Source organism: Oncorhynchus tshawytscha, linkage group LG26 (genome assembly GCF_018296145.1).
Source record: "Oncorhynchus tshawytscha isolate Ot180627B linkage group LG26, Otsh_v2.0, whole genome shotgun sequence".
Lineage (NCBI taxonomy): Eukaryota > Metazoa > Chordata > Actinopteri > Salmoniformes > Salmonidae > Oncorhynchus > Oncorhynchus tshawytscha.
In genome coordinates, this window is record NC_056454.1 from 36,438,244 (window position 1) to 36,455,652 (window position 17,409).

Sequence of the window (17,409 nt, forward strand, 5' to 3'; positions counted from 1 at the left end):
CCCCCCTATTCCTAAATCTGTATTAAAATCCCCCCATATCACTAAATTCCTATTTGTGACACACAGGGGCGCCAGACAGTCCACCATCTCCCTCCTGTCTGCCACCACCTGTGGCCCATACACCACCTCTAATCTAAATTTACAATCCCTTATCGTGACATCCACCCCTATAACCCTCCCCTGCATCACCACAAAAGTATCCTCCACTTTTACCTCCTGTGCCCACACAAAATCCCTACCCCGATGAGTGCACCCCCAATACCCCAAACCGACACCCCCTTGTCCCACTCCCTCTTAAACTTACTAACATCCCCTCCATCCCTCAGGCGAACCTCCTGTAAAAAACAAAAATCAAACCCCACACCCTCCAAATAACTAAAAACCGCCCTCCTCTTAACAAAATCCCTTGAACCCTTTACATTTAAACTAACAAAAGTAAAATTAGACCCCATGAAAGAAAAAATAAAAACATGTAATATACTCAAATTCTAAACCCAGACAGAAAAAAAAAAAAAAACAGGAGACTCACCCGATGCTCCCCTGCTCCATATCTACCGGTGAGAACACCATCCGTACTCCCGACATCCCTCCCTCTCACCAACCCAGGATGCAGGAATAGTGTTTGGCTCCGGGGTGCCCTGCACCCTGGGTCTACCCCCACACTCCTCCCCCTCCCCAGTGCTGCAGCTGGTTTGGAAAAAAATCGGGGAGGCTGAGTCCCCAAACAAAAAACTCCCCACCTCCTCCTGTACCCAGTCCTGAGTCTTGTTAGGTGTGTCCCCACCCAACAGAAGTTGAGGGCCTGGGGAAACCAGCAGCAACCCAGAGGTTTCTCCCACCCCCATCACTCTCTTGACCATCCCCTCCCTCTCACTGTCGGCCAATCGCACCCTCCACTTCATTCTTTTCTTTGGTGATGGCGGCAGTGGAGAGATACCACCCTCCCCCCCAGCTCCTCCACCATACCCCTCATCTCTTCCACCAGGGCACTTTCCCCCCACTCCACTTGCTCTTCCACCGTCTCCTTCTCCACCACTCCTCCCTCGCTTTCTTCTCTCTCATGCTCCTCCACTCGGTTGCCTTCTTCCGCCGCTTTTCCTGGTTCTCCTACTCCCGTGCCTTCTGTTTCCTTCTCTCTTCCATCCGCCGCTTCTTGCTCCTCCTCCTTCCTTGCGGCCTTCCCTTTTGGACCTGTACTCTGGTCATAAGGTGTGCTTCCTTCCCCTCCTCTTCTTCCCCCATTCCCCGCTCCTGCTCCCCCCCCAGCCGCAGACGCATATGACCTCTGACGAGCCGGGCACCCCCGCCACAGGTGTGCTGACAAGCCACACCCATGGCACGCCTTAGGCTTGTCACAATCCCTCGCCTCGTGTTCCTCAGATCCACAAAATCTGCATTTTCTTGTGCTGCACGAGGCGAATATGTGGCCGTAGGCCATACAGCGCCTGCAAAATGGGGGCTGACGTGCATAAAACAACGTCCCCCTGTCAGCCCCTAGGGAGAACATAGCAGGAGGATGAAGGTAGCCACCATGTCCCTTTGGGTCCTCCCTGAGGAGGGCCTGGAAGCCTCTCCTCCCATTCCATAACCCAAGGGAGTCTTTGAGGTGCCTTGCTGAGGAGACGTTATCCATGTATCTCCCCAGAAAGGCCCTCACCTCTTCGTCCTTAACGTATGGGTTGTAAATGTTGACAGTTACAACCCTAAAGTTGTTCTTCGCCAGGCTTGTTATTTCATAGTGGCTCATCGGCCTCTCACCTCTCACTGCTCTTGCCCTCTTCTCAGGATATCATCGTGTTTCTCCTCTGTATATAGTGCCACGTCGTATGCTCCCTCCAACGAGTTGCCTTGGAGACAAAACACGTCATTCACCGTCAGCTTTAGAATCCCCATCAATATTATCCTTCCAAAAGTTTCCCATCCTAAAGGCTCCAACTCCTTTTCCTTCCAAGCAAACCGAATCGTGTTGGCCAGCCCAATCCCAGGGACCGACCGTGTTGATGGATTTAGCACCATCTCCGCAAGGAGAATGGCGCACCCGGCTCACGTTCTCTTCTCTTCCAAAACAAGGAAAAAATAAAAACCAAAGTGACTGAGCCTATCTTGTGACAACAAACACAGAGACAGGAAACATCACCCACGAAACACTCAAAGAATATGGCTGCCTAAATATGGTTCCCAATCAGAGACAACGATAATCACCTGCCTCTGATTGAGAACCACTTCAGGCAACCATAGACTTTACTAGATAACCATACTAAGCCACAATCCTAATACCTACTAAAACCCCAAGACAAAACAAACCACATAATAAACCCATGTCCTGACCACCCTGGCCTGACCAAAATAATAAAGAAAACACAAAATACTAAGACCAGGGCGTGACAGTTACTCTGCTCTCAAACCATTGATACGGCTGGCTATGAAAGTCAACTCTGTAGTTCTGTTCAGGACTACACGACAAGTCACCGGATACCGGACAACTACAAAGAAGGACAATAATAGAAGACTTGTTGGAACCATTTTGGACAATCAGAGCATTACAAGCATGCCGCAAAAAGGCCCAACCCCCTTTCCAAGGTTGCCCTGTTCACCAAGAGACCCCTGGCGAACCCAGGCATTTCACATACATATATTAATAATTTCTTACTCAAAGCGGCGGCAGTTCGTGTGCAAAGTATATGGTAGGTGAGAGTAGTTTCTGAATGTGCCAGTGTTAAGTGTCTCTGTCCCTCTCTCTCTCCATCTCATCTTTAACAAGCATCAATGTTGTTGTCATTCCACTAGGGACCTGTTTTCAGCATATTACATCTCCAGTCAATAACCGGTGCAGAGTATGTATGTTTATCCTGTGTTTCCATTTAATTAGCTAGTACATTCATAATTAAACCAATTTGTGTAGTACTGAATCATAAGTAAGGCTCTGGTTTTTGCAGATGCAAGGAGGTTATGACTGTTCAGAATGATGATAAGTTAACTGTTTATAGATGTGATAGGCAAAGACCTTTTCGAGTTTAATTCGAGAGATGGTAACTGTTTAAAGAACCGCTCTCGTGGTGCCCCAGATCCTAATGAGTTAATTGTAACATGATTAATTTAATTGGGTGACAATTAAACATAGTTAGGTAATTAGATAAATAACAGTCTTCAGATTGATGTAAAGTCAAGTCACAGCACAGACAGGGGAAGACAGGCCAGGGCAGACGGTGAACAGATCGCCAGGTTGAATCCAAGCAGCAGTACAGCAGACGACCAGAGTAGGTGTCACACCCACTTGGGAGAAGCCTTTTTCGGGAGGCAGATTCCTTGTAGAAAATCCCTCTGTCCACCATTTTTTTCCTTGTAGAAAAGGAGGTTGTTAGCTAGCTATATCTCTTCAGTTTTGGTGAATGGTCCTTTACGATGTCCAAACAAAGTTGTCCTGTGGCTGTTGTATTTTGGAGATTGTGAGGAGGATATCTTCTAATGTGATTGATCAAAGCAACAATATTGTTTCTTCTTGGTAACTTACAATTGAAGGGTCCTGGCTGCATATCAGTTCAAAATAGAGATGAATCCAGGGGGTACTGTATTGTAATGACATCTGCACAGATGGAGGGGGCTTCAAAGGCATCTGCATTTGGGTGGGGGAGGCTGTGAAACTCTCCTGCCATTGTTGGGCTCAAGGGATTTGACACCTCTCACTTCACACCTCAGTGCTAATTGATCTGATCTGTCCTAGCAAGCTTGGTTGCCTTAACTTAGCATTAAGTCCTTATAAAGTAAAATATATAATTGTAATTTATTTTTCTTCTTTACTTTAAAGGTAGCTTCAGACTAAACATTACTCACTAAGTTCTAGGTTGGATGGTGTTTTCAGCTTTCTTATGCTTATTTTGCTGGTCGTTGGTTGGCCAGAGAATTTGCTGTATCGACCTTGGAAATAAGAATCTTTGGTAGTAGGAATCCTTCCAGGTAATTTTGTCCAAAATCAGGTTCTAGGTTTGGAGTTTTATTTGGAGTGAAGGTTATGTTGTGGCAGGTAGAATCCTGTATAGTGGTAGTATTAGTAGCAATAGTAGTAGGCTGCTAGTAGTAGTAGAAGTAATAGTAGTATTCTTCACTACTATCACCATTATCATTATCATTTGGTCTTGAGTAGTTAAATGGTGTGTGTAGTTTGCTGTTGTGATATTGTGGTTACAGTATGTGTACAGTATACTGTATATTAGTACAGTAGCCAGCTTGCTAAATGTTCTCTTCACTGCACCTGTAGACTTCAGGGAATGAAGTTACCTCAGGCTACTTTACAGACTGTACTAAGCAAACAGAGCCAGGTGGCTCAGTTGAAAAATATGATCATGCCCTGTGGTCCTGAAAAGAAGTTCCACCATGCACTGCCCAGAGTGGAGTATGTGATTAAAAATAAACACATTTTCTGAAGGTGAGAGAGAAGGGTTTAGTGCTTTTCCATATGGGCACCTTGGTATTATGTCCTCCTGGGATTTAGCCATGTATATTCATAAGAGGAGTGGAGAGGAGGTAGCAGGAAAAGTTTTGTCATAGACCCAGCTGGTTCTATCTAACTTCTCTTAGTGACCTCAATTCCTCCTCTGTTCGTTCTGCTGCCTCCGAATGAGCCTGCTCTGCTCTCACTGCTATCTATGTGCATAATAGTAGAATAGAACATATGTGTCCCAACCTGAGCTGGACCTAACAGAAGGTCACTGCCACTCCAGTTAAATTAGATGCTTTGTAATATTCCATCCTCTGGAATCACTAAAAAGGCCAGAAAGCAAAAACAATTCCACAGTCAATCCCTGCATGGTGCCAGATATGAGTAATTTGAGGATGAATATGACTGTTAAAACAAGAGCCAGTGCCACTGTTAAAATGATTGCATTGATTTTTTTGTTTGTAAAAAATCTTTACAGTCCTTCAAACAACTTCTTAGCAAATGGATTAGGTACATTCTGGTTGACAGAACATGGCTAGATTGCACTATTGCATTAAGGCCAATGACAGCCCTGTATCGGTCTATAGGCTATATACAGCAGTTAAACTGCAGACTCAACAAATACAGTATGAAATCACTTTGGGAGTTGTTATTCATTCAAAATCAAACATTTTAAGAGGGTTTTAAAAAATAAACACACGCAGTGCTCTATTACAATGTCAACCACTTTGAGATCGATATTAATGCAATTCCTGTCCTGTCTTTCTCTCAGCCAACACACCAAGCCAATTCATCAGAGCCAACATTACGGTATGCTACCAGAGCAGAACATTGAATTTAACAGAACAGCCAGTGCAATGTCCAGTGGCATCACAGTGAATGGGATGGGGCGTTTAGACTGTTTTCAGCAATTCAAATCTAAAGCCAAGATCATCACCTTGAACTGACACACAGTGCGACTTGTATGTCTTCCAGGTCAAAGTATTGGCAGAACTGGAAAAGCCGACAGCAGCTAACGGGCATCTAGTCAGTGCTGCCCGCTGGGTGGGCTTTGTCAGTATCACAGTAAGCCAGGTGTCTATAGGAGATTGGTGTTACATGCTGCTTTAGAATGTTGTGAGCAACAACAACCTGTATACAACTGACCTGCTGAGTCAGCCAATAACCTGGTCTGTTCCTGACAACATACCTGGGTAATAGGAAGTGACCTTGGCACACTCCGAGGGCAAATTATAAAAGACCAGCTGCAGTACAAAATTGAAACCATACTGCGCTAGAAAAGGATACTGGACTTCTGCACTATTATAGCAATAAGACTAGAGCTTGATTTTGCTAAAAGACATACTGCAGTCTAAAAATGGCTATGTTACCACATGCTACACTAAAACCAGTGTTGTTAATGTGGTCCATGGACTGCTAATTGATGTGAATAAGATACAACCAGCTCTTACCTCTACAGTGAACTCCTTCATCGAAGCCATCCTCACAATCTATTGCTCCGTTGCAGAGCTTGTTGAAGTGAATGCACTTCCTGGTCCCTATACACTGTATGTGATTCAGGGGACATCTCACCACCACGTCCCCCGCACCTGGAACAGAGAAGACAGTCACTGTTAGCAAGCTCACAAGCCGTGTATGATATGATGTGTGATACAAGTCTATGTTCATCACCTGATTATAGGTGTTCGATTCTGAGGAACACCCAAGGAACACCCAAGGGTGTTGCTTTAATAGGTCTTTAATAATAAACCCATGGTTCCAAACCAGCTCACTACAAAATCCTCGGGATGTGAGGTTGAAACGTCGCTATTTAGGCGAATGGGTAATAAATTACAACACTATCACTATACCTAATTAATCATATAAGCATTTATTTTTATGACCATTGTGTGTATCCACTGCTTTGAGACATATTCTTTTCATACTCTATAAGCTCTTCCCAAATAACTATTCCCCCACTACGGAAACAAGATTACCATTCACAGCAGCACATCAGAGTGCAATATATAGGACGCATATTCCTGAGTATGCAAATTCTGTTTACACTAGACAGTATTGTTCTTTATACACGGTAGATGTTCAGCGAGCTACAATGCGAAAGCCATGCTCCTGAACCACACAGTAGAACCTATAACAATGTAATCACACACACGCATGCATCCGCACGCACACATGCACACACCGTAAGCACAAAACGCACGCACACACGCACAGCGAAAGAGCAGCTGTTTAAGGATTCATGAGGCATATAGGTGACCCTCATCTGCGTGGCAGCAACCCACGACAGGACATAAAACACATCTGCCCCAAACAGCCAGCACTGTAAATGTGTTATATCACACCTAACTACAGTGGTGTCAATTACCATAACGGCAACAATAGCCTTTTAACAAGGAGATTTATTGTTACATGTGACAGGATCTCTTCACGATCCCCAGTGTTCCTCCATGTACCTCTGTAGAAACTCGTATAAAACCAAGAGCACTTGAACCATCCTCGCTGAGGGATTACTTATTCACAGCTTTCAATTACACTTCATAAGGCAGGATGATGCCACAATTAAGGTGGCCATTATTACAAAAGGGGTCTGTCATTCCCAAGAGATTTAAGATTTGTGAGATTTGTGGGAGCAATAGAAGTGAGACCATAATGATTCCCTGTAACAATGCCATGGTCTCTCCTCTCCTCTCAGGCCTGCTTTATTACATTTAATCGAAATGTGATCTTTTTAGGTCTCTTATTACTATGACATATCGCCCCAGCCCCGAGGATATGGTAGATTTAGGGAAAGTCAAATATAAGTGACCTCTACTCTGATAGTTCATATTTCATACATGAGCAAAATGGCAGCCCAATCAACTGGGCTCTTTTCACACTTTTCCTCTGAGACCTGTGTTAAGAGTCAATCTTTTAGGTTACATTTTCTCTATCTGTTTTGGAATGAAGCCTACATTGCACACAATAGGATGTAATCTTTGTTCTCGTATAGAGTAGGCTATACAGTATACTAGGAAAGCAGTAGCCAAAACCAGGGGTTCCCAAACTTTTTTACTTACTGACCCACCAATTTCTGTCTTTCGAGTCGAGTAAAAAAAAGTAAAAATAATAATATATATATATATATATATCTTGGCAGTAGAGAAAAATGTGCAATTCCAGACATCCTGCCACGGAGCTAACATAACATTTTGCCGTTTTAAAGGCAATTTCTTACAATTCTAAGCATTTTGACATGGCTAATCTTGTGTTCTTATGCTCAAACATTATAACATAATCAATGGGGGCCTGAATGTCCAGCTTTTATTTTGTTCATTGTAAATTCTGAAAGACTATAGACTATTATTGAAAAATGTATAGGTCCATTATGTTTTCTATTTAATTTCTATATGGTTTTAATCGTTTACGTTTACGTTTACGTTTTTCTACATTGAAAATGTATTTCCCCAGAAAAAATGTTGGGGGGCAATGTCATCCAGTGACCCAAATGGACCCCTGCCGCGATCCACAGTTCAACCAACATTAGAAAATAGGTGCATTTTAAGGGAAATAGGTGAAACTCTTTAACAGAATATTCACTAGTAGCCCGAATAAAGACTTTTCAAAGTGAACACCATACAAACAGCAAAGGGTAACACCCAGTGTCATAACACAGTCATAACCATGTCAAAATATGTCATAACAGCTGACAACTTGTCATAACACTGTCATGACCCATATATTTACACCTGTGACATATATTGACATATACTGTGACATATATTGTGTTATTTTATGTCTGGAATGACAAAAACAAATATTTGACATTTTTGTCATTTACCAGACGATCTTATCCAGAGTGACTTACAGTTAGTGATTTCATCTAAAGATAGCTTGATGGGAAAACCACATATCACAGGTATAGTATGTACACTTTTTTCTCAATAAAATAGTTATCAGCAAAGTCAGAGAGTTCCTTAAAAACCTATGCAAATCCAAATGTGATATCCACATTAAAAAAGACCCAGCTGCTTGGTCTACACGGCATGAACGTGAATAAAAACCCAATTGAAGGTTAAATTAACACATGCTTGAGTAATATAAACAACCTGTCACATCACGCTGGCTTGCAAAGAGATGTGTAATTCCTACTGAAATCCATGCAGGGTTTGATGTTCATATTTAATCATCCGCAATCTGCATTCAGAATGACTGCCAGGGTTGGAGAGACTAAGCTTTCTAAAGAATCTAATCTGGAACAACAATTTCAGCAACGGGCACAAATAAAATCCAAGCAACATATTGTATTAGTTTAGAAAATGTATGTCATCAATCAATGTACATGCAAAAACATAGATATTGAAATAAACAATAATTTAAGTCAACCTTCAATAGAGCATGCTGGGAAATGGGTGTGGTGTTGGTTAAACATGTTATTAATGCCAACACTGGTGTTATTTTACATCATTTTACTTGAATGTTAATTCAACTATTGCAGAGTTAATGGTTATGTAGGCCCTTGATTGCCTTAAATAATACATTTTGAATGATAACATATTCGCTCAGGATGTCACTAGGTGAAGTCCACAGGACTGAAAATGGATAAATGCAACAACCATGTCTCTGTCATTAATTAACAAATGGCACTCTGCAACTCACATGAAAGGCAAAACACTCTGGAGAAAAGGCTTTACATCAATCAGTGTGTTATTTCCAGCATCTACACAGGTCCACACTCTCAGTGTTAATGTAACACTCTCAGTGTTGATTTAACACAGGATAATTTGCTGTGTAGGAATGTGTAGGTCTTTGACAATATCTCCCAATCCTCTCCCTGTGTGCACTGATAAAATGCAATGAGAGAAAATACTGAATATTCAGTGGTTCTGATCCACCATGCAGGAATACACAGATGGTTTTTCTACAGCTGAGAGATGATGACAATCATTCTACATAGCCCAGCACAAAACTACCAACCACATTCTGCTCATTATGGTGCTGTGGGGTCTGTGGAAAAGTTTGCAAAACTAAGACTTCAAGACATCAAACAGTCAGGTACGATAAAGTTTTAGATAATTAAGTATGACACGTCTTCAGTGGGTAGATGTATGCCAAACGCAGGGAGCTGTAGCTCCTGTAACTGGTGTCTTAGTTAACCAAGTAGTGATATGTAAGTCTCTCCAATTACTGTAGATGAGAGTGGCACAACTCCAGCCTCACAATAATTGAGTAATAAAAGAATCATGTCAAGAGATGAAACAGCCATGCAAACTTAAATATAACTTTATTCAAAACACAAAGGACTATTTACAGATGTTTCTATCAATTACATGAAAAGGAATGTTTGTAGCCTGCTGTAGTGGAGTTTATTTATTTACAGGGCGATAACTGTAGTTAAACATGAGCCTTATCAATAACAGTTCCTCAGCATAACAATAGGCACACTGTTCATAGCATAGCACTGACTTATTAACACCTTTCTAATCAAATCAAATCAGATGTTATTTGTCATACAATAGGTGAAATGCTTACTTACAAGCCCTTAAATAAAAATGCAGTTTAAAAAAAAAATATATATATATATATATATATATTTACTAAATAAACTAAAGATTAAAAAAACAAAAAAACAATATAAAAGTAACACAATAAATTAACAATAAAGAGTCTATATACAGGGGGTACTGGAACCGAGTCAATGTGCAGGGGTACAGGTTAGTCGAGGTGAGTCGGATGCTGAGCAGTTGCCTTACCAGGCGGTAATGCAACCAGTCAGAATGCTCTCGATGGTGCTGCTGTAGAACATTTTGAAGATCTGAGGACCCATGCCAAATCTTTTTGGTCTCTTGAGGGGGAATAGCCGTTGTCGTGCCCTCTTCACGACTGTCTTGGTGTGTTCGGACCATGATAGTTTGTTGGGGATGTGGACACCAAGGAAGCTCTCGACCTGCTCTACTACAGCCCCGTCGATGTGAATGGGGGTGTGCTCGGCCCTCCATCACTTGTAGTCCACGTTCATCTCACTTGTCTTGATCAAATTGAGGGAGATGTTGTTGCAGGGCTTTCTCCTATAGAGCTCCATTTTTATGGAATGGTCTGCCTACCCATGTCAGAGACGCAAACTCGGTCTCAACCTTTAAGTCCTTACTGAAGACTTATCTCTTCAGTGGGTCATATGATTGAGTGTAGTCTGGCCCAGGAGTGGGTAGGTGAACGGAAAGGCTCTGGAGCAACGAACCGCCCTTGCTGTCTCTGCCTGGCCGGTTCCCCTCTTCCCACTGGGATTCTCTGCCTCTAACCCTATTACAGGGGCTGAGTCACTGGCTTACTGGGGCTCTCTCTTGCCGTCCCTGGAAGGGGTGCATCACCTGAGTGGGTTGATTCACTGATGTGGTCATCCTGTCTGGGATGGCGCCACCCCTTGGGTTGTGCCATGGCGGAGTTCTTTGTGGGCTATACTCAGCCTTGTCTCAGGATGGTAAGTTGGTGGTTGAAGATATCCCTCTAGTGGTGTGGGGGCTGTGCTTTGGCAAAGTGGGTGGGGTTATATCCTTCCTGTTTGGCCCTGTCTGGGGGTGTCCTTGGATGGGGCCACAGTGTCTCCTGACCCCTCCTGTCTCAGCCTCCAGTATTTATGCTGCAGTAGTTAATGTGTCGGGGGCTAGGGTCAGTTTGTTATATCTGGAGTACCTCTCCTGTCCTATTCGGTGTCCTGTGTGAATCTAAGTGTGCGTTCTCTAATTCTCTCTTTCTCTCTCTCTCTCTCGGAGGACCTGAGCCCTAGGACCATGCCCCAGGACTACCTGACATGATGACTCCTTGCTGTCCCCAGTCCACCTGGCCGTGCTGCTGCTCCAGTTTCAACTGTTCTGCCTTATTATTATTCGACCATGCTGGTCATTTATGAACATTTGAACATCTTCGCCATGTTCAGTTATAATCTCCACCCGGCACAGCCAGAAGAGGACTGGCCACCCCACATATGCTCTCTCTAATTCTCTCTTTCTTTCTCTCTCTCTGAGGACCTGAGCCCTAGGACCATGCCCCAGGACTACCTGACATGATGAGTCCTTGCTGTCCCTAGTCCACCTGGCCGTGCTGCTGCTCCAGTTTCAACTGTTCTGCCTTATTATTATACGACCATGCTGGTCATTTATGAACATTTGAACATCTTGGCCATGTTCTGTTATAATCTCCACCCGGCACAGCCAGAAGAGGACTGGCCACCCCACATAGCCTGGTTCCTCTCTAGGTTTCTTCGTAGGTTTTGGCCTTTCTAGGGAGTTTTTCCTAGCCACCGTGCTTCTACACCTGCATTGCTTGCTGTTTGGGGTTTTAGGCTGGGTTTCTGTACAGCACTTTGAGATATCAGCTGATGTACGAAGGGCTATATAAATAAATTTGATTTGATTTTGATTTGATTTGATTTGTCCTGACACCACACTGTCAGGTCTCTGACTTCCTCCCTATAGGCTGTCTCATCGATGTCGGTGATCAGGCCTACCACCGTTGTGTCATCGGCAAACTTAATGATGGTGTTGGAGTCGTGCTTCACCACACAGTTGTGTGAACAGGGCATACAGGAGGGGAATAAGCACGCACTCCTGAGGGTCCCCTGTGTTGAGGAGCAGCGTGACAGATGTGTTGTTGCATACCCTTACCACCTGGGGGCGGCACATCAGGAATTCCAGGAACCAGTTGTAGAGGGAGGTGTTTATTCCCAGGGTCCTTAGCTTAGTGATGAGCTTTGAGGGCACTATGGTGTTGAACACTGAGCTGTAGTCAATGAACAGCATTCTTACATAGGTGTTCCTTTTGTCCAGGTGGGAAAGCGAAATGTGGATTGCAATATAGATTGCATCATCTGAGGATCTGTTGGGGCGGTATGCGAAATGGAGTGGGTCTCGGGTTTCCCGGATGATGGTGTTTATGTGAGCCATGACCAGTCTTTCAAAGCACTTCATGGCTACAGATGTGACTGCTACGAGTTGGTAGACAGGTTATCTTGTCGCTCTTGGGTGCATAGAAGTTATCTTGTCGCTCTTGAAACGTGAATAGAAGTAATTTTACTCATCTGGTAGGCTCGTGTCAATGGTCAGCTCATTTTTATAAGTATTCAGGTTAGAGTCCCGCTCCTTGAAGGCGGCAGCTCTACCTTTTAGCTCAGTGCTGATGTTGCCTGTAGTGCATGGCTTCTGGTTGGGGTATGCACGTATGGTCACTGTGGGGACAATGTCATCAATGCACATATTTATGAATCCGGTGACTGATGTGGTATACTCCTCAATGTCATCGGATGAATCCTGGAACATATTCCAGTCTGTGTTAGCAAAACAGTCCAGTAGCTTAGTTATCAGACCACTTCCGTATTGACCGAGTCACTTGTACTTCCTGCTTGAGTTTTGCTTTTAAGCAGGAATCAGGGGGATAGAATTATTGTCAGATTTGCCAAATGGAGGGCAAGGGAAAGCTTTTTACGCATCTCTGTGTGTGGAGTAAAGGTGGTCTAGAGCTTTTTTCTCTGGTTGCAGGTGTTACATACCGGTCGAAATGAAGTAAAACGGATGTACATTTTCCTGCATTAAGTCTCTGGCCACTAGGGCACCGACTCTTGTTTGCATATGGCCTTATACAGCTCATTGAGTGCGGTCTTAGTGCCAGCATCAGTTTGTGGTCATAAATAGACAGCTAAGAAAAATATAGATAAAAACTCTCTTGGTAAATAGTGTGGTCTACAGCTTATCATGAGGTACTCTACCTCAGGCGAGCAACACCTTGAGACTTCCTTAAAATTTGATTTTGCGCACCAGCTGTTATTCACAAAAAGACACACACTACCCGTCTTGTCTTACTGGACGTAGCTGTTCTGTCTTGCCAATGCATGGAAAACCCAGCCAACTGTATATTATCCATGTCGTCGTTCAGCCATGACTTGGTGAAACATAAGCTATTACAGTTTCAATATCCTGTTGGTAGGATAGTCTTGAACAGAGCTCATCCAGTTTATTCTCCAGTGATTGTAGGTTGGCCAATAGGACGGATGGTAGAGGTGCGTTACCCACTCGCCGGCGACTTCTCACAAGGCCCGTCTCCTGTATCGCAATCTCCTCTTCATGCGAATGACGGGGATTTGGGCCTGGTCTGGTAGCAACAGTACATTTTTAGTTTCCGACTCATTAAATATAAAATCTTCGTCAAGTTCGAGGTGACTAGCCGCTTTTCTGATATCCAGAAGCTCTTTTTGGTCATAAGAGACGGTGGCAGAAACATTATGTACAAAATAAGTTACAAATAATGCAAAAAAACACACAAAATAGCACAATTGGTCGCGTGCCGGTGGGTGCGTGATAGAACACAGGAAATGAGGGCTCACCCAGGTTCCAAAGCCATCAAGGGTCATATCCCAACCTAATGTTGCTGTGAAGAAAAAACTATTAATATCATTCTCAATAACAGAGGGTGCAGTGAGAGAGAGACTATTGCTGCCCAAGGGGCTGAGGATATCAAATGTTTTCCTATGAACAATGAGCTTACAAGGAGATAAGTGGGTCCACTCTATTCAGTGCAACGGAAATCAGCTTTTTGTTTTGTTTTTGTCCTTTCCATTAACTTAAAATAATATATGCAATGTCATTTGCTGGTGTGAGTCCACTTACTGCCAAAGTAAATCTTCAATCTCCGTTATCCCTATCCACATAGTATTTTAAATTAAAAACCATGGTGATATTTACACTCTTTGGAGGAGAGAATAGTGAGAAATCAGCTGGGACTGGGCTAGCTAATCCATCCATTTAATGTGCAATGAAAAGCCTTCTGGCTAAAATTTCATAAGCTATGTTCATTATAATTATCATTTTAAGTCAGAGCTCCACCACCGGTATGTGGAATGATGAATTCTTGGAAGAGATTTATAGAAAATTAATCAGTAGGGATGCTCATTGAACTCTTCTGTTCTAGATTCGTAACGCTCATGCCTTGTGATTGCATGGGTGCCAATGGATTCCTTTTCCAACCATGTTGATGATTAAGGTCACACATCGCTAGCTCTCCTTAGCGCATAATGTGTATTCTGCCTCTGACTTTGGAAACAAAAATGAATAGAAAAAACTGTTAGACCTGTAGATGCTAAGAACCAAATCCTAACTTGAGACTGACCCAGTCATGCCAACGTAAAACATACCACCACACTCTCTTGCAAGCTACTGTTTGAGAATTCAGCAGAGTTGGGCCTGGTATAGCCCTGGAAGGGAGACCAGCGGTGTTGCTGCTTAGTGAGGGCAGTTAGGGGCAATCATCCCTCTGGTCAAAGCAGACACCAATGCCTCAGGGCAGTGATCAGGGAAACTGCCCTACAAAGAGTTCAATCTTGTGGATTGGACAGTAAACCAAGGTCCTGACACTGAGTGGTTATAATTAAACCATGGTAGTGAGAGTAGGAGAGTGTCGTGGATGAATTCCAAACCTTACCCTGGCCACATAATCAGGCTCCTCTTCTCCTCTCCACTTCTCTCCTCTTCTCTCCTCATGATAATGGACCTACATTCATACAGTTCCTTGACTGTGTCCAGCTTGCTAATAATCACTGAAAGGTAAGCTAGACAGACTGGGAGCATTGAAGATTCCAAAAACAATGAATAGAGGACAATTTTGACGGTGAGTAAATATATCAAATTTTCAGTGCGGCTGTCCGGCCCTCGTTGCAGACCGAACGTGGCCCCCGGGGGAAAATGAGTTTGACATCTCGGATTTATAAGGTCCGTCTGAAAGAGTACTATAATTGCCAGTTCATTTGTTTGAAGAAAAGATCTAGGAAAACAATGGTGGGTGTATTTTAGGTTTGGAAAAAAAGACATGTAGCATCCGACAATACATAAGAGAATATAGCTCCAAGAGTAAGCCTAAAATGAACTCACCACGCTAACTTCAATAGCCTCAATAACCTTAAAACTACCCTCTTTTCAAATAACCTTTTCTCCCCCAGTGACCTTCAGGTCATTGACATTTGAAATGTTGCTTACAGCCGAAGGAGATTCTGCTCTGTATTTTCCTGCCCTTAGGACAACGGAGGCAAATTGTTCTGATGACATACACGAGCTGAGGTTCCATTTCATGGTTTCGTGGTCACCCATGAACATTGCCTCACTGCTTCAGTTAATACATCAGTATCATTTCCTTCTGTTCTCCACTCATTAGAGAATACCTGGCAAGGCTTTACACCAGTGCCTGGTTTCCATTGAAATAACTAGAGCATCATGGGGTTGACCTGAACCATTCTGTGCTGGCTTGGATAAGTTATTTTTGATTTGGTCCTATAGTGTGAATCAATTACTAGTGTGTTTGGGTAGAACATGTGAATGTAAAGAGTAGTATCCTGCCCTGTCCTCACTTTGCAGAACCCCTGGATGGTAACTAGGTCTCATTAGATGGTATTTGTTTACTTGTTCTTTGTGTTTAGTCTCTTTATGAATGGCCCCTTCTTCCCCCACACGGTGCTCTTGGTTTAAGGGCAGGAGACCGCTTAGAGTGTGGGTGGGCCAGTGATTCACTTTAGCTCACTTCTCAGAAAAATATCATATTTTGCAATATTTATATGTTATTGTACTATTAAGGTTTGCATCAGGAATAGTCTGTTTGTATTCTTTCTGAGAGGCAGTGGCATTCATGTTGTCCCTGTTAATGTATCTTTAAATGTCAACCAGATTAGCTGCAAGCCTTTTGGTCCATATGTCATCTCGAGTCTCTTCAACATTAATATACATTTAGATGTTGTTTTTTTCTTCCCAGTGGACATCAACAAAGATCTACGATTAATAATAACTATATAACTAACTAGTTGGAGCATAGTTTCACTATCCAAATAAAGTGTGACCCAAAACTGAGACGTGTGCATTGATCACAAATCCAATGTAAATCACATAGAGAATTTATATATGCACATTTGTGAGAGACAGAGCAGAGTAATGTAATCAAAATGCAATGAAATGGAGGCTATCACTTCAATAAACTTGCGAGTATTAATACATCAAATTCAAAACCACTTACTGTACTATAAAATTCCCATACATCAGCCTCAAGTGGTGATGACTGAGGCTGGGGCCAATTCACAACAACTTACATTTATAAAAAAACACAAAACACAGCAGCACAGCAATCACAAAAAAAGTCCAATTAATTTAAGGGAAGAAATAGTAACATAATTTGTGTTAAGGGAGGAATCTAGATGAAAACGCACAAATCGAATTGTTTAGAGGGAGGGTGGGTGGGGGAGTCTTCAAATGAATAATATGGTACATTATTTAACGAAAGGCTACAACCAATCTTGTCTACAAGCTATTTGTTTGGAATACATTGTGCAGTATTTTTTTCAAGTCTCCTGGCCAATCATAGAGGGAAAACATTTACAGATTGTGCAGTCTATCAATAATCTGTCACTCAATACTTTTGGCACAATCATGTACTGTACCGTTGTAGTGCCATTCACATAAATGTAATTCATTGCCGTTCTTTTAGAAGGCATTGTATGTTGCAGCATTGTGTGGGGTATACATATTAGCATAAACATTATGTGCAGTAAACTACAGTTGAACTCAATAACAGCTGGCTATAATCCAGCTTCCTGGAAGATAATTATCTGATTATAACCAGTGTTTTTATGTTGCTGTCATGCCCTGGTCTTAGTATTCTGTGTTCTCTTTATTATTTTGGTTAGGCCAGGGTGTGACATGGGTGATTTATGTGGTGTGTTTTGTCTAGGGTTTTTTTGTAGGTTATGGGATTGTGTTGAGTGAATTATTCTAGGTAAGTCTATGGTTGCCTGGAGTGGTTCTCAATCAGAGGCAGGTGTTTATCGTTGTGTCTGATTGGGAACCATATTTAGGCAGCCATATTCTTTAGGTCTCTTGTTGGGTGAATGTTCCTGTCTCTGTGTTTGTTGCACCATATAGGGCTGTTTCGGTTTTTCACGTTTCTTGTTTTGTAAATTGTTCGTATTTTTCATC

The 17,409-nt window shown here is 42.7% G+C and overlaps 1 protein-coding gene across 1 annotated transcript in view; it reads right to left on the reverse strand.

The window, feature by feature from the left end:
* Positions 1-17,409, reverse strand: part of LOC112224856 (low-density lipoprotein receptor-related protein 1B) — a 365,574-nt gene that overhangs the window by 314,986 nt on the left and 33,179 nt on the right. Inside the window, 1 exon segment of the mRNA XM_042306367.1 lies at positions 5,887-6,024. Coding sequence (XP_042162301.1) covers positions 5,887-6,024 — 138 coding nt within the window.